Here is a 23,453-nt window from a genome sequence, read left to right on the forward strand (position 1 = left end):
GCGATGGTGAACACACTCATTCAGCTCTTCTTTCAGCACTTCGGTACGCACTGTACGACGTCTATACGCATTTTCCAAAATTAGAATTTCCGACTCTGCTGGACGATTATGTCGACCGAATATTGGATGCAGGACGCAATGCGTCGCGTGAACCGAACGAACCGAAAGGTGTTGTCTCATTGAAAACCATTTGACATGTACCAGTTTCTTGTATTTAAAAGATCCAGTTGGTTGACCAATTGGTCTTGATATTGACATTATTGGAAAGTAGTTTTGAACAAGTTTAAGTTTCTTAATCAGTCTTGCCGCAATCGTGTTTCTTGATTTAATGAACACTGATTAGGTCAAGGGTACAAGTTCCGAATAAAGCTCTATCTAGTAAAGAAGTTTTTCTATTTTAAAAGTGTGCCAAAATTACGCATTACTCGTTTTTGCAAAGTAGATTTTTTTTAACAATATTAACGTTATTATTTGCTTTTATTATATACAAGTACACAATATGTGTATAAGAACAATAAATACTAGAGTTACATATAAATAAATATTTTATGGATATATTATAACAATAAATTATAAATTCGACTTAGATTGATGATGAGCAAAATGCTATAAATGACTTTTATTGAACATTACTGTAAATTATTCAATTTCCCGAAAACACAAAGGTTGCAAAAATTCTATTCACAGCTTTTTTCTATTTAAAAATATTGTGTTTAAGTTTTTTGTTTACTAGTAGTTCTCACATGCTAAATAACTTTTTCTTTTTTTGATGGTTTTCTGTTTGCTTCGCTGTTGAGAATTTGAATAATTTATCAGGCAGTTCTTCCTTGATAATCTCATTTTCTTGTAATTCATCATAATCGTCCGTTTGTGATTCACTGTAAAGTAAAAAAGCAAACAATGCTTTCAGTTATTCATACAATTTTTTTTCTATAGAATTATTAAATGAGAGTGTATGGTTTCATAAAACAACGATGAAAGTGAGATTGTGGGCATTCAATTCGGAAAAATTTTCGAATAAAGATTTTAAAATCTCGTCTTAATATTAACAAATAAGGGAAATGATAATAGTTAACAAGATAACCAGCTAATTTTATAATTTCACTCTGCGTATTAATTTCGTCTTAAAAATTTGGATCTCACAGTTAATAAATGCAACTAATATTTAATGGTAAATAAAACAATTAAATAATTCCATATCGAGTGCTTGGTATATTTTTTATTTCAAGATTAAGCACATACTTCTCTCAGATACGCAGTAAGTGAGCTGAAAATTTGGGCCGAAAACACTACTACCTTTGCAACTGCGATTCTTTGTACCAAACTACAGCCTTATATCATAATTAAGTGTTTAGTTATGGAACTTTATATGTATGTTTTCGGTTCGTGACAGTGGTCCGATTACGAACTTTTAATTCTTTTGTATTAAGGAAGCCACGTACCAAGTTTCATCGAGATATCTCAATTATTACTCAAGTTACAGCTTCCATGGTCGGACAGATGGACAGACAGACAGTCAACCGGATTTCAACTTTTCTCGTTATAATGATCTTTTATGTATATATATGTATTATATTATTATATATAACCCTTAATCTATCTCGCTTAGTTTTAGATGATACGTACACCGTTATATGAACAAAGCTATAATACTCTGTAGCAACGGTTGCAAGAGTACAAAAAATTAAAAAAAATAAGATGCCATTTTGTAGATCAGGAAAATTCACATTAGTTTTGCAATTTAGTAAAATGATTTTTTTCATCGTGTTATAAAAATCATAAAAAACTTTTAATGTTTAGATTCACGAAATAATACAATACAAAAAAGTCCAAGAAGATCCGACGTTTTCGAGACAAATTTTGTTCGGAGATGAGGCCCATTTCTGGCTCAATGGCTATGACAAACCAAATTGCCGCATTTGCGACGAAGAACAGCCTGAAGAGATTGAAGAGTTGCCATCCAGAAAAACAACGGTTTTGTGTGGTTTGTGGGCCGGTGGAATCATCAGTCCATATTTCTTCAAAAATGATGGCGGTGAGAACGTAACCGTTATCGTGCCCTGATAACTGACTATTTGATGCCTGAAATTGAAGCTCGTGATCTCGGCGACATTTTGTTAGATTTATTCAGATTTGATCGATTGACCACTAATATCGTGGGATATTATATCTTAAGTCTATGTGGACAATTCTGCTTCGATTCAGGCCTTGGAGCAAAACATAAATCGAAACCATTAAATTTGAAGTTTCTGTGATTTTTGTTGAAAAATGTGTTATTACCAGTTTATATTTGAATATTTTGAATTACTTTGTTTTTCCAACATTGTCAAAAACCATTTTTTAGCTTAAAACCCATATATCTGATATAACTGAAAATGGTCTTCACCGCTAACCTATTCGCTACAATTACCTGTATTTATCCTTTTGCGTTTCTCTAAATATACTCTTTGGACACTCTTTATAATAGGGAAAACATTCACCGGGAGCTTTCCGACCTTCTCCAACTTCCTGTGCCCGCACATATTCCGGAATAAGTTCAGCAAATGGTGAATTAGTTGCTCTATTTAAATATATTAATTAATTTGCAGTTAATACTGTACTTATAATTAGGTTCTATTAAATTAAGCTTACGTTAAAAACAGTTTCGTTATTTCGCCGAGTACGCCTAAGTGATGCAGTTTCCGGGAATGAACTTCGCATATTGTACGTAGTAAACAGGCTTTTCCATTTATACCAAAAGTTCCAAGTAAATCCTCCACCACTCCATAAAGTATTACTCTAATTAAATCAAATTATTTATTTCGGCACATATTTACTAATGTTAATCGATATATGCAACTGTGTGTTATTCTCTTATATATGTATGTACCTTTCGCCACCATGAAATGCATGTTTAAAATGTTCCGGTAGTCGCGGCAACTCTAATTTTTCTACATTTTCGGAATCCATTTTTATTTTAAAAACAGGCGTTTCCTTGTCTAAAGGCTTACTCTGTGCAGCCAAATCTCGTTTACTTTTATAATTGAGATAACGAGCCACATAGTCTCCCAGCACATGTCCTGTTGAACGACCAAACTGCCTTGTGAATACAGGTGGCAAATCACCCAAGGGATTTGATTCATCCGTTAAACCGAGTTTGTCAAAGTCAACTGAAATTTCAAAAATAAATACAATAATTTTATGCAAAGTAAATGTGTATGCTTCAAATTCCTCCCTTGTAGTAAAGAAGATTAAGTTCAAGCGGAAGCTCACATTTAATAATATGGCATATTCAAAGAATGTAAATAATTTCAATTAATTATATCGGGAATCTCTGAAAAAAAATCATCAAAAATAAGTGATCAGGATGGTAAAACGTGTTGAAATCCGTGTAACTATCTGTCTGTTCGTCTGTGCTAGCAATAACTTGAGATTGAGATATACCAAAGAAGCTTGGTGCACGTGTTTCTTGAAAAAGGCGTGGACGTTGCCCGCCCTCTAAGAGGTTTAATATTCATATCTCCCAAACCATTCAAGCTATAATAACGAAAATCCCTTAACCATCCCTAAAGAATCTGTACAAAGGGATGAAATCACATGATAACCTCCTCCACTCTCCATATAACGGTACTGTTAAAAACTATTAAAAGCACGATAGTAAATAAATACGTCAGAGACAATAAATTTTTCACCCGAAATAGTATGAAAAGGCTCTATAGGACCCTGGGTCAAAGTAAGACGATGGTCGTGGTACCACCCACGTTCAGGTGAAAAGCCATATCTCAGGGCATACAAGCGACAACTTTGCATTTATTTGTTGTTCATGGGATCAGAGTCCCATACTTTTGAACACTGATTCTTATGTAAAATTGAACGAGGAATCGAATGAAAAAGTCAATTTTGAAAAAAAATTGGGGAAAAGCACAAAAAACGGGATTTTTGGAAAAAACTTCTTTTTTTTGATTTTTAAAATTGTTTGGGATTTTGAAAATATTTTTATCAGAAAGCTGAGATTTTTTTACATAAAATTAGATAACTGCAAAATTTTTTTCACTTTATTTTGAGGTCGTTAAAAAATAAAAGAAATAGTCATTTTTTTGTTTGATCTCAATTTGAATTGCTCGCCAAAAAGCAATGGAGCAACTTTGAACACTAAAAAGTTTACTGATATTCTTATTTTGGTCTATATTATGATATTCTAAAGTTTCGTCGAAATCGGAGAACCACGGGTACAAAACCAAGTCGCCAATTGATGGAATGGCCCATAAATACATAAATAGATAAAATACAAGTCGGAAAAGTTACACCCGAACTTAGCGCTTTCGTATTTATTATAACATTAACTGTTATATAATAGGTAATCGATGTTATGAAATTAGATGGCAGTTGTATGTTGTACAGCGATATTGTAACCCAATTAGTACAATATTGAAATTTAATTATAAAACCATCAATTCAGCTTCTTTACTTGAGTACGAGTGTTTATTTTGGGACTTAACTAACTTAATTATCACAATTATAACACTTTAAGCCTTTTTTAAACCGAATCATGGATAATATTTACACCTCGTACATTTTATTTATTTGAATATGTATTTCTATAAATGTTTTTATTTACTTCCATTATTATACTACAACTGTAAGTACTTCTTTATTTCGAGTTCTATAATTTATGTATAAAACGACAACATTAGCAGACCCCTCGTCTCGCATTCTTGTACTAGTCAGATCTTGTTATGGAAAATGTCCTCATTTTCATGCGCTTACTTTCAAATATACAAAAGTAAGCTGATATGTGACTCCGGATTTACCATAAAGCCGGTAATTGAGATAGGCATAGAGTTTTATAAATTTTTACGAATTAAATTACGGATATTTGCCTGTCAGTAAAAACTTGAGTAAAAATTGAGATATCTTGACGAAATTTATCACTTGGAGATTTGCATCAAAATCCCTTTTATTAACAAACTATAAATGCAACAACTAAGTACAGAGAATCAGATTAAGGAGGAGTATATTTTTTTTTGAAAATCAAGTGTCGCCCTCCCTTTAATATATATCTTACAAATCACTATAACTATATCAAAATCAAACAAACTTAGCGAAAACATTTCATAGTCTTGTGACTTGCCTGGATCAAAGTAGGGGAAATACTATCAGGTGTTGGAAAAACTTTATTTTAAAGATGTTGCGAAATAATTCAACATTCATTGTTCGACGAAGTCGTGAGTGGATTACAATCAAATTTGTATGTTATCAAACATATACAGGGTTTGTCCGGAAAGTAAAAGACTGATTTTCTTCCGCCGCGACTGTACTACGGAGCCTGCAAGGATTCTGTGAGTGGTGCAGCGTTCGTTAGGCCTCGGTAAATCTGCGACAGAGACGTTTGATATGATCAAGCAGGCTTACCCAGATGTTGCTTTAGCAAGAAGTGGTGTGTTTCGGTGGCACCAGGCCTTTTTGGAAGGCCGGGAAGAGGTTGCTGATGAAGTCTTCGACTTCGACAAACACCTACAATGAAACTCGTGTGTGCAAAGTTTTCAACTCAGACAGTCGACTAAGTATTCGTTTAATTGCTCAGATGTTAAATCTATCAAAATCTGTGGTTTATGACATTGTGACGGAGCACTTGAACATGCGCAAGGTGTGCGCGAAGATGGTCCCAAAAGTGCTCACTGACGACCAGAAATTGCGCTGATTGGAAGTGTGGCAAGAAAATTTGAACATGTGGCATCCTAACGCTTCCGCAGCCGCCCTACAGCCCAGATGTGACCCAACCGGACTTTTTTTGTTTTCTTGTCTGAAAAGGCCGATGAAAGGCAAGCATTTTGAGACGACAAAGGGGATCCAAGTAGCATGCACCGCGGCTCTCAAGGTATTCCGAAGAATGCCTTCCGTGAAGCCTTCAATGCTTTGAAATCGTGCTGGCAGCGCTGCATCGCAGAAGGAGCCTATTTTGAAAGTTTTATAGAATTGTAACGATTGGTTCAATACATTTTTGTAAATCGATTCAGTGCTACTATACGTCATAGACTAAACTAGGTTAGTGCTAGTAGTTATAACTATATTTTACTTCCCGTCACGAAAACTTATATTATAATCGTCCATAATTGAGCTATAACTGTCATAAACACAAACGAAAAGGCTAAATTTATTAAATTGAGTTGATATGCCTTACGGATGAGTTGATATGAGTTTTGGACCAGGTTCTGAACCAATTGCATTCATATCAAGCCACATAATTTTAAGAAAGCGTGTCCCTTTAATTTCACTAAAACATCACATATTTTGACCAACCGAAACGGTTTAAAGACAGGTGGGAGAAGTCGGACTTTTGACATTGCTCAAAACGTAAAACGTGAGGCAGTATACCGTCTTGTTGGAAATAAAGATCGACCGCGTCAATTTCATCAAACTCCAGGGAAAAAAGTCGCTCATCAACGTGTTATAACCATCAATAGCTGAATGGTAATGGTATTTCCTGCCTCATATCGAAATAAAAAAGGCCCGATGAAGCCGCCATACCACAGTCCGTACTGAACGGTCAATTATTAGTATATTATATTTTCTAAGATAATAATGGAATATGCAAAGAAATTGTTCAGATCGGCTTACTATAGCATATAGCTGCTATACAAACTGAACGATCGGAATCTAGTGCTGATATGGAAAACTTTTGCATTTGACAAGATATATTCACGAAATTTGGTATAAATTATTTTCTAAGGCAACAATGTAATCTTCGAAGAAATTGTTCAGATCGGTTAACTATAGCATATAGCTGTCATACAAAATAAATGATCGGAATCAAATGCTTTCATGGGAAACTTCCTCATTTTATGATATACATATCTCCACGAAATTTGATACGAGTTATTGTTTATGGAAATAATGTAATATCGAAAGAAATTGTTCAGATCGGCTAACTATAGCATATAGCTGCCATGATGGAAAACTTTCGCATTTGACGTGGTATCTTCACGAATTTTGTCATGTATTTCTGCTGAAGGTAATAACATAATCACCGAAAAAATTGTTCAGATCGGATTACTACAGCATATAGCTTCCATACAAACTGGACACATAGTTACTAAAAGAAATGCACCTGTGAAGAGTATGTTAGCTTCGTATACTCTCGCAACAAAGTTGCTAAAGAGAGTATTATAGTTTTGTTCACATAACCGTTGTTTGTAAGTCCTAAAACTAAAAGAGTCAGATACAGGGTTATAAATACCAAAGTGATCAGAGTGACGAGTAGAGTTGAAATCCGGATGTCTGTCTGTCCGTCCGTCCGTCCGTGCAAGCTGCAACTTGAGTAAAAATTGAGATATCATGATGAAACTTGGTACACGTATTTCTTGGCTCCATAAGAAGGTTAAGTTCGAAGATGGGCAAAATCGGCCCACTGCCACGCCCACAAAATGGCGGAAACCAAAAACCTATAAAGTGTCATAACTAAGCCATAAATAAAGATATTAAAATGAAATTTGGCACAAATGATCGCATTAGGGAGGGGCATATTTGGACGCAATTGTTTTGGAAAAGTGGGCGTGGCCCCGCCCCCTACTAAGTTTTTTGTACATATCTCGGAAACTACTATAGCTATGTCAACCAAACTCTATAGAGTCGTTTCCTTCAGGCATTTCCATATACAGTTCAAAAATGGAAGAAATCGGATAATAACCACGCCCACCTCCCATACAAAGGTTATGTTGAAAATCACTAAAAGTGCGTTAACCGACTAACAAAAAACGTCAGAAACACTAAATTTTACGGAAGAAATTGCAGAAGGAAGCTGCACCCAGGCTTTTTTTAAATTGAAAATAGGCGTGGCGTCGCCCACTTATGGACCAAAAACTATATCTCAGGAACTGCTCAACCGATTTCAATGAAATTCGGTATATAATATTTTCTTAACACCCTGATGACATGTACGAAATATGGGTGAAATCGGTTCGGTGAATCGGTTCACGGTTTTGAATTCCATCTGATGCCTTCTCTGTATAATATATACATTAGGAACCAATGATGATAGCGGAATAAAACTTTACACAAATACGGTATTTGAAAAATATGTAAATGACAGATAATGAAATCTCGATTATCACTTTATTATGCGAGAGTATAAAATGTTCGGTGACACCCAAACTTAGCCCTTCCTTACTTGTTCTTGTTTCTTTTTTTTTTGCTTAATATCTTCCAAAACTATCTATTTGTTTTTGTATCAGGGAAATCATCTTTTTGCAATTCAACTTCTGTGAATGTATTTCAACTTTTATTTTGTAGAGCATGGAAAACTGTCCAAAACGTATAAAAAATTATTAATTTTTATTTTTCAGTAGCTTTCTGAGGTTCATATACTTGCAGAAGATAAATGTATTATATGTATACAAATATTTATATAGTATATTTTTATTCACTGAACTGTATCAGCTGCAGCACGGATTACTCTGCCATTTTTCAAAAAGTTGCTTTTTAACAATAAACTGACCATTTTAAATTTGAAAATACTCACTTGTCAATGGGAAGCTAATGGATACATTGGAAAAGAATCCCTCTGGAGGATGTCGGACTAATGGCATTGAAATTGTCGGCGTAATTGTAAGTGCAGTGCCTGGCGGCAAAGCAAGTCGACCATCCTCTGTTATCCACACCAAACGTTTTCTTCTTGAATGAGTTTGTTTTGATTGGTCGACGACAAACCCATTGCTTCCTATTTTGGCTGTGAACTCGTTATCTCCACTATCTCTATTACTATGCAATATTGTCGTTGCGGGACTTGTAGCTTCCACAGCAATCATTATTGTTAATGCTAGCAGAAACACATACGTATAAGTAAGTTGTTCTATACTTCGGGTAGTATGGTGAAGTTCGCACATTTCTGTATATTGACCTGAAATCAAACAAAAAATTAATTATTATTAAACCTTGATAAACACGCATCATGTTACTCAGAGTATATTTTTGTTCACCGGTTCACGATTTTTTAGAGCATTCGAAGCTAATCAAGATAAAAATATAGTTATATAGCTATGTAGACATATCAAAATAATCAGAATAAACAAACGGTACTAGGTACAGAGAAGATGTGTGGTGTTCTATTGAATAATGACGGGGAGGATACAGAAAGCAACCATATACTCGGATAGCCAAGGGGCCTTGCTGGTCTTGTTGAAGTCAAAGACAAACTCCAGCGTAGTCAACGTCATAGTCGCAAAATAACTATAAACTATTGTAATAAGTTGGTCAAATATTAATAAATGTGGGAAGAATAAAAGTAAATATAATATCATAATTCATTTTCTAATCTGATTTTACCTCTGATTTATGGCTAAAGAATTTTATGTTAATGACATATAGTAAAAATTATGTAGTTAACTACATATTAGAAAATATTGTTAATATTACAGAATACTAAGTGGTTGAAATAAAACTCTACACAACGACCGTATAACTTGGTGTAAATATAATTTATATATTTTGTCATACCCATTTTGGACGCATGTTGTGCAAATGGCCAATGCCCTGTTATAGTAGCAGTTAGTCTGTAGATACTTTTCCTGAACCTATTTAATAAGCCGTTAGTTCTTTTCTTGTCATATATTGGCCATATTTGTTTTGTTATATTTTTCCATCTGTTATTTGCTAATTGCTGAAATTGTATATTGAGCTCTCTTCTGATCGAACCTAGCAGGCTTGGTATTAACTCTGCCTCGGATTCGTTTAGGAAAGCTCCTGCCTTTGCCAACTCGTCTGCTTTTTTGTTGCCGAAAATGTTTCTGCAGCCGGAAACCAAGATCAAGTCTAGGTGGAGCTTGTCTTCTATTGAGCTCAGTGCCTTCTTGTACTTAAGGACTATGCTGGAATTAGTAATGGGCGACGACAAGGCCAGGTGAGCCGCCTGGTCATCCGTGTATATTGCTGCTTTATGTATACTTTTGCTTGGAAAATGCCAGCCGAGTTCGTTAGACGGATAGAGAGAGAAATGTCCAGATCATCGGAATGTACTCCCGTGCCTACTCCGCACTTCATTTTGGAACCGTCGGTGCAGAGTGAGATGGTATCTTCCTCCCCTTTATGCCCCTTCTCCATTCTCGTCTAGAGGGTATCCTCACCTGGAAGTGTATATTGAATTCCAGCATTAGGAGAATGTAGTCTGATTTATTGAAGTTTACACTGACTTAGTTTAGAATATCACTATGTCCATAGTTCTTCTGATTCCAACCACCCAATTCTATTATTCTTATTGTGAATATAGATTTCTATGGGTAGTTGATGCCGTGGGACCATAAATCTTCCGCAGAACGTATCTCTCGAAAACTCATAACGTCGACTCATCAGATGTTGTCATCGTCCATACCTCTGCACCATATAGCAGGACGGGAATAATGAGTGACTTATGGAGTTTGGTTTTTGTTCGTCGAGAGAGAACTTTACTTCTCATTTTCCTACTAAGTCCGAAGTAGCACCAGTTGGCAAGAGTTATTCGAGGCTTACATTATTGTTGGTGTTGATACTGGTTCCAAGATAGACGAAATTATCTACGACTTCGAAGTTATGACTGTCAACAGTGACGTGGGAGCCAGTCGCGAGTGCGACGACTGTTTGTTTGATGACAGCAGATAATTCGTCTTCCACTCGTTCACTACCATACCCATTTGCTTCGCTTCCTTATCCATTCTGGAGAAAGCAGAACTAACGTCACGGTTGTTAAGGCCAATGATATCAATATCATCAGCATACGCCAGCAGCTGTACACTCTTATAGAAGATGGTGACTTCTCTGTTTATTTTCTCCCGAAGTAGATTGAAGAAGTCACACGAAAAGGAGTCGCCTGTTCTGAAACCTTGTTTGCTATCGAACGGCTTGGAGAGGTCTTTCCCGATCCTGACGGAGCTTTTGGTATTGCTCAACGTCAGTTTACACAGCCGTATTAGTTTTGCGGTGATACCAAATTCAGACATCGCGGCATAAAGGCAGCTCCTTTTCGTGCTGTCAAAAGCGACGAAGAGGTGATGCGTGTCGATTCTCTTTTCAAGGGTCTTTTCCAAGATTTGGCGCATGATGGATATCTGGTCAGTTTTTGATTTGCCAGGTCTAAAACCACACTGATAAGGTCCAATCAGTTTGTTGACGGTAAATGGCGCAAATTGTGGGATCTCCCTTTTTGTGGATTGGGCAGAGCACACTTAAATTCCAATCGTTGGGCATGCTTTCGTCCAACTATATTTCTACAAAGAAGCTGATGCTTATCAGTTCTTCACCGCCGTGTTTGAATAGCTCGGCCGGAAATATATCGGCCCCGCCGCTTTGTTGTACTTCAGTCGGGTAATTGCTATTCGAACTTCTTCATGGAACGTCTGCTCCATCGTCATCGATTGGGGAATACGCCTTCTCCTGGCGTTATACTTTCACTGCCATTCAGCAGGCTAGACAAGTGTTCCCTCCGTGATTTTAGTATGGTCTGGGAATCGGTTACTAGATCACCCATGGGGGTTCTACAAGAGTATGCTCCGGTCTTGAAACCTTCTGTTAGTCGCCGCATCTTTTCGTAGAATTTTCGAGCATTACTCCCTGGTCAGCTTTCGATACCCGCTCTTTTCGGCCTCTCTCTTTTTTTGTCTGCAAATGCGTTTCGCTCCCCCTTCAGCTCTCGGTATCTATCCCATCCTGCACCTGTTGTGGTCGATTGTAATGTTGCGAGATAGGCAGTCTGTTTTCTCTCCGCTGCGACACGGCACTCCTCGACGTACCAGCTGTTCTTTTGCTTTTTCCGAAAGCCAATGGTTTCATTTGCAGCTGTACGTAAGAAGCTTGTAATGCCGTCCCACAGTTCCTTTATACCAAGTTGCTGACGAGTGCTCTCAGAGTGCAGGAGTGTAAGTCGAGTAGAAAACCATTCGGCTGTCTGTTGTGATTGCAGCTTCTCGACGTCGAACCTTCCTTGTGTTTGTTGCCGTGCGTTTTTTTCTGCATAATATGCATGAATAGATTGGCCGATAAAATTATAAATATTTGCTGTACATTTTTAAATCCTGAATGTATATAATAGCATGTAACATACGGATATAGGATACGTCGGAGATCTATAAAGTATACATCTATGTATATGTATATAAACGAACAGCTTGACGATCTGCGTCGTCTGTCTATATGTCTATACCAGAAATATTATCTAGTCAGTTTTGAGATATTGGATTCAGAGACTTTGATTTAAATTGTGTATTGAATACCGATATATTAATCTCATTAAAATATCACACATTTTGATGGAATTTAAAATTGTGCTATGTGTGTGGTTGAAGACCGATTTTGAACATTTTCGCACTGTGACATTGGAATGTCGTTGTAATGTAATGTACAGAATTTAAAATTGATGGAGTAAGTCGTGAGGAATGCGATTTAAGCTATAGGTGGGCGATGTCACGCCCTCCCTAATGCGATTCGTTGTGGCACTTAATAGGTTTCAACAAGATATCTTAATTTTTACTTAAATTAAAGCTTGACAGACAGACGGACAGATTTCAACTCGTCTCGTCGTCCTGATTATTTTCATGTACCTAATCCTATATCTATCTCGATTACTTTTAGGTGATACAAACACCGAATATCTTACTAAAGTGATATAACCCATTTTAAATCAGTTTTACCATTGTGAATTGCTCATATTACAAACCACTCTCAAAACAAAAATATATTTTTATTATTGATTTTCGAAACTTAAGATTTGAAATTAATCGCAAGGCTCGAAACCAAGAGGTTACTATTTTGTGGTGAGAGAAGAATTTCTCCAACACAGAGAGAAGCGCAACATAATTGCGTATGCGTCAATGGGCATGATAGCCCAGGGTTGCTCCGCAACTGCTGCCAACTACTACTATAGTTTGCCTTAAAAACCGTTCAATTTTTCTAGTTCAAACAATTTTATTTCTATTAATAATATTCTATTCAGACTCTCAAAAGAAAAGCAAAAGCTGCCATTGTTATGGAAGGCATCTGAAATCATTATGGTACAAAAACCCGGCAAAAGCGCACAGGAGGCCTCATCATATCGTCCAATATCACTGTTGCCTATTTTGTCCGAACTACTTGAAGCTGGAATTGTAAGAAGGCTTCAGAACATAATTGAAGAGAAGAGCTATTCACCATCATCATCACATTCATCAATTTGGATTTAGATCGCAACATTCCACAATCGATCAAGTTCATCGAATAACAGATATAATAGAAAATGCGAGGGAAAAAAAAGAAAATTGCACAGCTGTTTTTCTTAACGTATCTCAGTCGTTCGATAGAGTATGGCACCATAGCTTACTTCATAAATTAAGACTTCTCTTTCCACAGCATCAAACTAAACTACTGGCCTCTTATCTGAGCAACCGCTACTTCAGAGTCAAACAGGGACAATCATATACTACATTACAGCCAATAAGAACAGGTGTACCTCAAGGAAGTGTCCTGGGACCACTCTTATATATTTTGTTTACTAGTGATATGCCTACGCCGCCAACCTGCATAATCGCCACATTTGCAGATGATACCTGCATCATTACTACCGGTAAAAATGAATCTGAGTCGTCGAACAGAATGCAGTCTTCAATCAACCAAATTGTAGAATGGACACAAAAATGGAACATTACTCCAAACGAGTTGAAGTTTATACATACAAATACTAACAAAAGTGATATGTATGTATATCCCCTTATATATTGGAAATGAAGTAATCCCGTACTTCACCTCGGCGAAATATCTTGGTTTGACGCTGGATGCAGAGTTAAAGTGGAAGGAGCATATACAAAGAAAAGTTGCAGAACTAAAACTAAAATACAAGACAATACACTGGTTAATTGGCAAGAAATCAGCCTTAACAATCTCAAATAAAATCCTAGTCTACAACCAAACGTTAAAGTCCATTTGGGCATACGGAATTCAACTATCGGGATGCGCTGCACCGTTATACATCGAAGCGGTGCAAAGGTTGTAAAACCAAATTCTGCGAAAAATTGTAAATGCCCCGTAGTACATACGAAATTCAGATCTACATCGTGATCTTCACATAAAAATGGTTCGGGAAGTCATTCACGAAACTGCATCGAAACATGCTACAAGGTTACAAAATCACGTAAACGCTGAAGCCCGACAACTGGGAGAGACTAGAAATAGCAGGCGCAGTCTGAAAAGAACAACGTTTCATGACCTTCTAAGCAAATAACAAATATTATAATTTTTAGTTTTTAAAATAAAGTTTAGTTTTTGAAAAAGCTTCTTAATAGAGCTTTTATTGTTGTACCTTATAAATTATGAAAAATATTGCTTGTTAGTTTACATTGTCAGTAGTTGCAATTTGAATGAAATGTAAAACCATATCCTAAATACTAAAGTTCTTTCAAAAATCATATAACTCATCATTAATTATGCTTTTCTAGGTATATCAGGTTTTGAGTTTAAATCACTTGTTTTACCCTGAATAGGGTACATATATTAAGCTTTCCAAGATGTTCGTAACGTCTAAAAGAAAACATCGGTGATATTTTAAAGTATATACATACCATACAAGTATATAAAAGATTAGAGTGACAGCTATCGATTTAGCCATGTCCGCCATTCTATCCTTCTATATATGAGGTCGGTTCAAAATATATAGTAAAGTGAATTTTCAAATTTCGCGGGCTACATACATTCGATTATTGACTTTTTCATTTTGTTATGTTGGTATACAGGTCTGGAAACATACAATATGTTCACAGTTTCAGTTATATAGCTATATTATCCGAGAATAAAACAATTTCGCCGATTTTCGATTTCTTGACCACCATAAGTTGGCAGCATGTCGCGGGACATATATCTCAATGGATCTAATCTTTCTTTTATAAACCAACAAACATAAATGAAGATCGAGAAGCTATGGCATACATATATAATAGGTTTTAAAAAAAGTCTTGCGGTATTTTCGCTAGTTGGAGCTGAAAGCGCGTAGTTCTAGTTTTATTCGTCGCGTCGGGTCATGCTATACCTTTTTGGAAAGCTCATTTCACGCGCTAACACGTGTTTGATCGATTGTCGTTTCTTTTAAGTCGTTCGTGAGTTATAGCGTCGCAAACATGGAGCAAAATAAAGAAAAAATACGGCATATTTTACAGTACTACTACGATAAAGGCTAAAATGCATCTCAAGCGTCCAATAAAATTTGTGCAGTTTATGGACCCGATATAGTTTCCATTTCCACCGCACAACGATGGTTTCAACGTTTTCGTTCTGATGTACAGGTGGTCGAAGATGCGCCACGCTCCGGAAGGCCTGTCGTCGAAAATTGCGATAAAATCGCTGAATTGGTCGAAAGAGACCGGCATAGTAGCAGCCGTAGCATCGGTCAAGAGCTGGGCATGAGTCATCAAAAATTCATTTCAATTTAAAAAAAAAAAAAAAAAAAAATCAATAAAAATGCCGCAAGACTTTTTTGACAACCCATTATATATATAGCTCATAGCAGGCTCACAAACTTAAAAAAATATCTTGTTCCCCTATTATGTAAGTAACCTTAATTTGACTTGAAGGTTTTTATGTCAAACAACGTGGCTAGAAAGAACTAGCAAAACGTTTTCCGTTGACCGGTTGCGTTTTCAAATTTAGTTAAACATAAATACACACATTTACTATAAGAAATGCACCTGGGAAGGGTACTATTTGTTGACGTTTTTTCTTTTTTTTATAATAAAATACCGATTAATGAGGTTAATTTGCCTAAAATTGTCTTGTAATTGACATTTGCTTATCGCTAAAATCACGATCTCAATTAAAGTTGTTGCCGAATAGTAAAATGACTCAAAGACGACTATGATGCAATAACACCAGAAAGTTTGATTTTTCGATTACCTATGTATGTATGTATGTATAGTTTACATACTCAACTAAAAACAACTTATGCACATTGTATCAATGGACATGCTACATAAGTACATTATATTGTTATGAAGCATGATTCCACAGCGCTTTCGGGTATGTTATGCATAACGTAATGCATATAAAGTAAGTAAATACACCTAACTGTCAATACTACTAACGGTTTAAACCTGATCGACGTTAAGTTTCTGCAATTCAGTACAATATTTCCTAACATATAAAAATATTTCCCGATAAAAAAGCTTGCAAATTTTCGCTTTTGAAGACATTTAAAATTGGTGTCCTAAAAATTTGGCATCTAAGTGTGACAATATGCATATGCACATTTTTTTGTTTTCGATTTGATTTTTTTACTTCCGTATTTTTACTTTCTACATTTTACTCGTCACCGTTTCACTGATTGTTAATTATGCACGTCATGTTCTTCAATTACAAATGCGAATTAAGTAACAAAACGTGCAAGTGTGTAATGTTCAAAGTGAGAGCCAAATCAAGTGACCACCTTCAATATAACAAGAATTCCAACCGTTTAATGTAATGTGAGCGTAACGTTCAATATACATATGCATATGTACGTAAGCATACATACATAAGTGTTATGTCTTACATATGTACGTACAATAAAGTTTTCCTTTATCTCACCAGATTAAGCATATATTTACATATATGCATGCACACTTAAGTTTGAGAATCTTTATATTAGATATATTTGGGGCTAACGGAAGTACTGGCCTAATTTTATCCACTTTAGACACATGAGCACTTTACTACTACTTTATCTCTTCATTTTCAAAATATATCTTATGTTTGGGGTTCAAATATGCGGTCATTTGGCCTTGAAAAGGTGCAGGGGACGAGAGGTGATATTGACCCGATTTTATACATTTTTGGTACAATGACATATTATTGTCAAATAAAAGATGTTCTCTCATTAAGATAACGTACATACTCGCATTGTCTAGTGTATTTGGTACAAAGTCAACTGATCTAGCTGCACGCATTGTAGACGAAAGAGCTCTTTATTATCGGAAAAGGATTATCTCTAAATTTTAATAACAAATCTCACAGATTATCAAATTATAGAGCCTGACGTTCACATATTCGGTATTTGAGGGCAAGAAATTTTATTTTTTAAACATGAAATAGACCGGGTTGTAGACCGATTTTTCTAATTTTCACAAAATGATCAGCATAATTTGATTCAAGTTGGTGAAGTAGTTCCTGAGATATATAAATGTGAGCGGTGTCATGCCCGTTATCCAATTTTTACACCGATTCCTATGAAGCCCTTCCGAACAATCTTGGTTGTGAAATTTAATATATCTGACGCATTTATTTAGTAGTTAAACGCACTTTTAGCAGTTTTCAACATAAATGAGTGGCAAGGTTAAGTTAGGTAAATCAGCTGACTTTTAATGAGACCGCGAATAATACCACTTCGAATTAGAATTCCTTGGTTCGTGTAGACGTGGTTATCAGGCGATTTCTTCTATTTTCACACAGTATGAGGAAATGATAGAAAAAATTTCAGTGCGTTTGGTTGATAAAGCTTTAATGGTTAAAGCCGTGGTTATCAGGCGATTTCTTCCATTTTCACACAGTATGAGGAACTGATAGAAAAACTTTCAGTGCGTTTGGTTGATAAAGCTTTAATGGTTTATGAAAATGTACATTAAAATAGGGATCGAGGCACACCTACTCTATAACAACTTTTAAACGCTCCTCACTGCGACTTCGAGTACCTAAATACAGATTCGTATCTTAATTTGTAGCTTGATTATTGCACTTTATGGGTCTTCGAATTACGTCCGTACAACGGTAACCGTTAAAAGCTATCAATGTACACCGTTCACTGAACTTCTGTTCTTCTTCCACCAAATAAGTGAGAACATCTCTGAATTTTCACATCATAAGATAGTTGAGTATAACACAAGATTTGCTGAATTAACCGAAATTTATGAAATAAGTGTACTAAATTATTAGGTATTGTATTACCGATACATAGGGTGGGACAAAAAGACAATATTTTAGATGCAATTAAGGATCAAATTTGATCGATTATTTTAGAAAAAAAGAAAATGGCAATCGACTGAAATATGAAAAATAATCGTTTCAAATTTAAATCAGGTATAAGGCCATTTGACCCACATGTTTATTTAAGCATCCATCAAAACTTTGCAACTGTCTCGTCTCTCTCACACGACCCAATTGTAAGAGTACGCACTGCTCCACTTTATGAAATTCTAGATTTCCACAGTAAAAGTCAGATATCGTATTCCTACTGTCATTGAACACTACCCATCTGAAGTAAATAAAGCAAAAAGCCTCCTTATAGAAATCACTCTGAAATGCTGAAAAGCTTACATGTTTGTATGACACAAAAATTTGCACCCCGCCAATTAAAGATCGATTGAGCTAAATCGCCTTAAGAGACATGCGTAGTGCGGGTAGACAGATAATTTCGTACGACTACGTATAGTACATATACGAGGTGTGTTCAAAAAGTATCGCGAATTTTAAATTTCGCGGGTTACGTATATTCGAATATCGAATTTTTTGTGGCGTTATGTTGTTACTCTCTCACTTATGCCGACAAGCTCGGCCATTTTGAATGTTCATTTAATTGTTGACGCTGCTTTGTTTGCACGTGTTTTGGATCGTCTTCGATTTTTACCTATTCAAAAAAATGGATCAAAGAACCTGTAACAAATTTTGTGTGAAAAACGAAATTAAGTGCGCGGATGCATTCCGAATGTTGACTGTGGCATACGGAGAAGCTACCTTGGACCGAAGCAACGTTTATCGGTGGTACAAAATGTTCTCAGAAAGCCGAGAAGATGTGAACGACGAAGAGCGCGCCGGACGCCCGAGCACTTCAACAACAGACGAAAAAATTAATGAAGTGGAGTAAATGGTATTGGCCAATCGTCGAATCACCGTTAGAGAAGTTGCTGAGGACCTAAACATATCGATTGGCAAGTTATGCGCAATTTGCGCGAAGCAATCCGCCAGAAACGCCCGGATTTGTGGAAGAACAAAAATTGGCTTTTGCACCACGATAACACCCCTGCTCACACAGCGTTGCTTGTGCGCGACTTTTTGGCCAAAAACAACACACTAATGATGCCGCAGCCACCGTATTCCCCAGATCTGGCCCCCTGTGACTTTTTCTTGTTCCCTAAACTGAAGAGGCCCATGAAAGGACGACCTTACGCTTCTCTTGACGAGATAAAGACGGCATCGAAGGAGGAGCTGAAGAAGATAAAAAAAAATGATTTTTTGAAGTGTTTCGAAGATTGGAAAAACCGTTGGCACAAGTGTATAATATCTCATGGGGATTACTTTGAAGGGGACAAAATAGATATTTATGAATAAATAAATAATTTTTGAAAAAACACAAAATTCGCGATACTTTTTGAACACACCTCGTACATATGTATATTTATGTATGTATGTTCATATGAACAAAAATTCAAAGGTATCATGACACACATAGATGTATGCGCATTAGTATGCGTCTAATGTGAGTATGTAGTATAAGAGTATAGCATATGTAAAATGCTAACATAAAACCAATAGCCAACAGCACCTGCACTGTCGGCATGTAACCAGAATCCAATCAAGCAAATGCGGAAAACGAAAGCCGTTGGCTGTGATGTGAGAAAAAGCAAAAAGAATCCAGCCAGATTTGGAAGTCGTCCTCGTAAACGAGTCATCAAACTCGCTTACAATGACAAAAAATTGTTGAATCAAGTTGTGCTCTTGCACGCACACTTTTGTTGTTTTCACTCCAAAAGGTTTCTAGATTCGATCAGAATGGCAAAGAAAGAAAGGGGGTTTCAATAAGGGCGGCTAGATATCTCACATTTTTTTTTAGATTTTGAATTTGTATTTTTATAAAAAAGCGTACATTACTTATATATTTTATTATATATTTGTTTAAATGAAGTTATGAAGTCATTGTTTATCTGAAAATATATTCACTTATGCTACAAGTGTCTTGCGTACTTTTGTTTACGCTTTTATATGTATTTTGTGATGGGAAAGTTTCACAAAGTATAAACTCAAAAGGATTTATAAAAACTTAAATATACTATATATGAAACAAAGATGAGAAAAGATAGTATGAATGATTATGGTATTGATGGTAATTATGTTCAAATCACTATGCCTCTACAATATTATATAACCGCTCTGATTGGCTAACCCTTTACTACAGGCAGTTACATATATACTCGTACTATATGTATTTGCTTAACTGATGTAAATATGATCATACATATTACGGATAGCCTGATTAAAGGTTTTAAGCTTTTCAAAACTGATATATGTATGTATATATACATATTGTGTATTAAAACATTTTTAAATATGTAGTTTATTAAATTATTTTATTGCAACCAAAAGTAAACTGTACATATGTATGTATGTACAAGTTTGTACTTTTACATTCTCATGTTTTCATAAGTAAATTTTGAGCTTACATCAAAAAATTCACTCTACAATGCAATGTGATACATATATACTTGCAAAACTGGTCATGGCATAACTAAATATAGTATGTATGTGTATGACACAATAAAAATTGCTAATTTGACCTTTTAGATAGCTCAAATATTTATTTTTATTTATTGAAATTACCGACATTCCCTTACATTTTCTTGCGACAAAGGTTGAATTACAGCGTAGTGCATGTATGTGCATGTGAGGTCATGCATTTAGGTTTAATCGAAACTTGATTGTGGTAGACTAACATATCCCATATTCAAAAAAACAGCAACTTAACACCTCGCACCGAATTTTACATGAAGCAACTTTCTATAAAGGTTCTAAGTATAGAAGACGTTGTTTACATCTATTTATTTGGATACTTAGTGGTTATAGAAAATACCATACATCTACATATTTAGGGTATATATGAATTGATTTAAGAAAAAAGATTTACATTTCTAAAATTGTAAGCAATTGATAATGTTTTTCTCTCTATTGAGTTTATGCTTATGTGCAAATTACGAAGGTGCGTATTGCATTTTGCATATACTTGTATGTATAATAATAAATAAATAAATGTTCGGTCGTGATATAAATTTTGCTGTGTTAATAAAATTATTTAATTTCTGTATTAAAGAAAATATAGCAGTTGATATATTATCTTTATATGTTTGTGAACTTCTTTAAATAGTCGAATTATTTAAATCGTAAATAATATTAGAAATAAAGTACTTTATTTACTAAAGGTAAAAACGTCGAAACGCAAGAAGGAGTTCTACGAGAAAAAAATCTGATACACCCCGGTGTTTGACCGATCAGAGTTATTTTTTTATAGGTTGTTGATTCTAGTATTTGGGGTATAATCTGTTTACTTTATTACTTTTAGTTATTTTACTTAAAAAGTCAAGTATATTAAACCATATTTTGCACAAAAAAAGAAGAAAATATTTGGGTTGCATATGATTAAATAAAATATGATGAATGAGAATACAAAATTAGTTCATTGCTCTGCAAGAATTGATGTTCTATACAGCGTAACTGAATGAGTTATCTTCCAAAAATAAATCAAATTTCAAAACATTTCCAGCATAATTGGATTATATAGCGTAGTGAAAAGATTATGTATTTAGTAAATTACTTAAATTTTCTATTAAATAATATTAAATACTTTAGAAGCAATAACAAAGTAAGAAGCAGACACCGGTGCATAATCTACAAACCAAATCGATGTTTTGGGTTGCCTTTAGAGAAACATAATTCTTTAATTGCTTTATACTTAGTCTTCAAACAGTAGGCTGTCGGAATTTAGTGCGGAGCTCTCCCACCAATAGTATATGTGACCTGGTCCTACGGAAAGGGGGCTTAGGTGTCAAAAAAAAGGAGAACAATTAATGAGATAACGAGAAACTGACGATTATTTTTAACAGCTTTTCCCAGAAAACTAGTTTTCGCACGTTAGCTCCTTTTTCGTAGACCAGGTCACATATATTTATTTTAAAGAAGTTAATATACACCTTATCGTAAGCGTATTAGGAGAATTTATATTTATTGATGCTGCACTTTGCTGTTATAAATGTTGTGCTATAACAAAATATGTAACATAGAAAGTCATATCAAATCTAAAGATTATATATTCCGATTTTTTTATACACTTTGTTATAAACATACTGGCTGCTGTGGTGTTATTTTTCAAAGCGAGGCGTAATCAAAATAAGCTGAGAAAAATAGTAATAAAATATGGGAAAATAATTGTATGAAACAAACTATATGTTGCAAAGACAACTTATCCAAAAGAACGTCTATTTAATTAAATTACCTTATTTTTAATTTATTATGGACAAAAACAAAACTTTAGTTTTATTTTGCTTAAATATTTGTTGTTTTTCATAATTTGCTTTTCAAAATTTCACATTTCATTATAAAGCGTTATTTATTACTGATAAAAATTACGAATTTCTGAAGGTATTCCCGTTCAATTAGCAATCTCATTTAAATATTTTATTAACTTTCCTTTGAGGTACTACAAGCTTAAACTATTTTTAATCGAATACGTCACAGCATATTGTATAACCTAAATTTAATTTCACTATTTTCATTAACAATATTCACAAGCAGACATTGCATGAATCACAATACACAACGATCAAACGAATTACTCGCATTACTTATCACACTTTGCCGCGTAAAACTTGATAAGCCCCAAAAAGCGTATGAAGATGTGATCAGAAAGTCTTAAGAACAATAAACGTGTTGAGCCACTATACACTTCTGCTGGCATATGTACTTACACACATACATACATATATGGTATTTGTTCAAATCCTTGACAAATAAATATAAACAAATTTATGTTTTACCTTCACGCAGTTAAAGAGTTTTCCCAGCAAAAGCAATAAGAGCGTTTATATCACGTCCTGTTCCTTCGAAATTTTCTTATTTTAAAATGCAGAATGCTTTGATTTACACTTAAGAAACTGCATTGGATAACGGAAAACTATTTTACTCTTATATATGGTATAAAATATATACTATGTATCTCGTTCAACAGAAATCGTATTTTTTTATATACTTTATTATTTAAGTATACTTGTAATAAATATGAAACATTTATTAGTCCTTTGTTCATACGCAATAAGCGTGAAAATAAAACGGTGTCTAAAACCGCGAAAAATCAGCACAACGGCAACAATAGCAGGAGACTCGGTGTATCAGAGCGACCGCGTGCACAAGTGGATTGAATTTAACTAAACCAAATTTACAAATTGACCATCGTCTTTCCACTCGCAACTCCGGAGTGCACCGTCGATTTGTTGCAATGACTGTTGATATATATGCCCGTCTCTGTGTGCAAATACGAGTATTCACATCTATGGATAAACGTGCCCAAAAGAATGTTCGATAAATGCAGGCTTGGATGTGTGTGCAATTTATATGCACAATATAGTTTCAAAATATACAAATGTACATACATACGTATGTGTGTAGCTGTTGATGCGGCTGTAAAATAGCTTTTTCTGCTCAGTTGTAACTCTCTGCTACACCTAACACAACTCGAACTAAAGCTGTACAGAGGTACCTGG

The 23,453-nt window shown here is 35.1% G+C and overlaps 1 protein-coding gene across 1 annotated transcript; it reads right to left on the reverse strand.

The window, feature by feature from the left end:
* Positions 1 to 583: 583 nt before the first annotated feature.
* Positions 584 to 23,070, reverse strand: LOC126762525 (uncharacterized). The gene is made up of 6 exons (XM_050479334.1): positions 22,731 to 23,070; positions 8,498 to 8,875; positions 2,870 to 3,149; positions 2,632 to 2,778; positions 2,411 to 2,560; positions 584 to 878 (listed from the first exon to the last, which is right to left on the reverse strand). Exons 2-6 carry the CDS (start codon positions 8,859 to 8,861, stop codon positions 740 to 742), a joined length of 1,080 nt encoding a protein of 359 aa, XP_050335291.1. The 5' UTR covers positions 8,862 to 8,875; positions 22,731 to 23,070; the 3' UTR covers positions 584 to 739.
* Between the last annotated feature and the right edge of the window lie 383 nt (positions 23,071 to 23,453).

Source organism: Bactrocera neohumeralis, chromosome 6 (genome assembly GCF_024586455.1).
Source record: "Bactrocera neohumeralis isolate Rockhampton chromosome 6, APGP_CSIRO_Bneo_wtdbg2-racon-allhic-juicebox.fasta_v2, whole genome shotgun sequence".
Taxonomy (NCBI): domain Eukaryota; kingdom Metazoa; phylum Arthropoda; class Insecta; order Diptera; family Tephritidae; genus Bactrocera; species Bactrocera neohumeralis.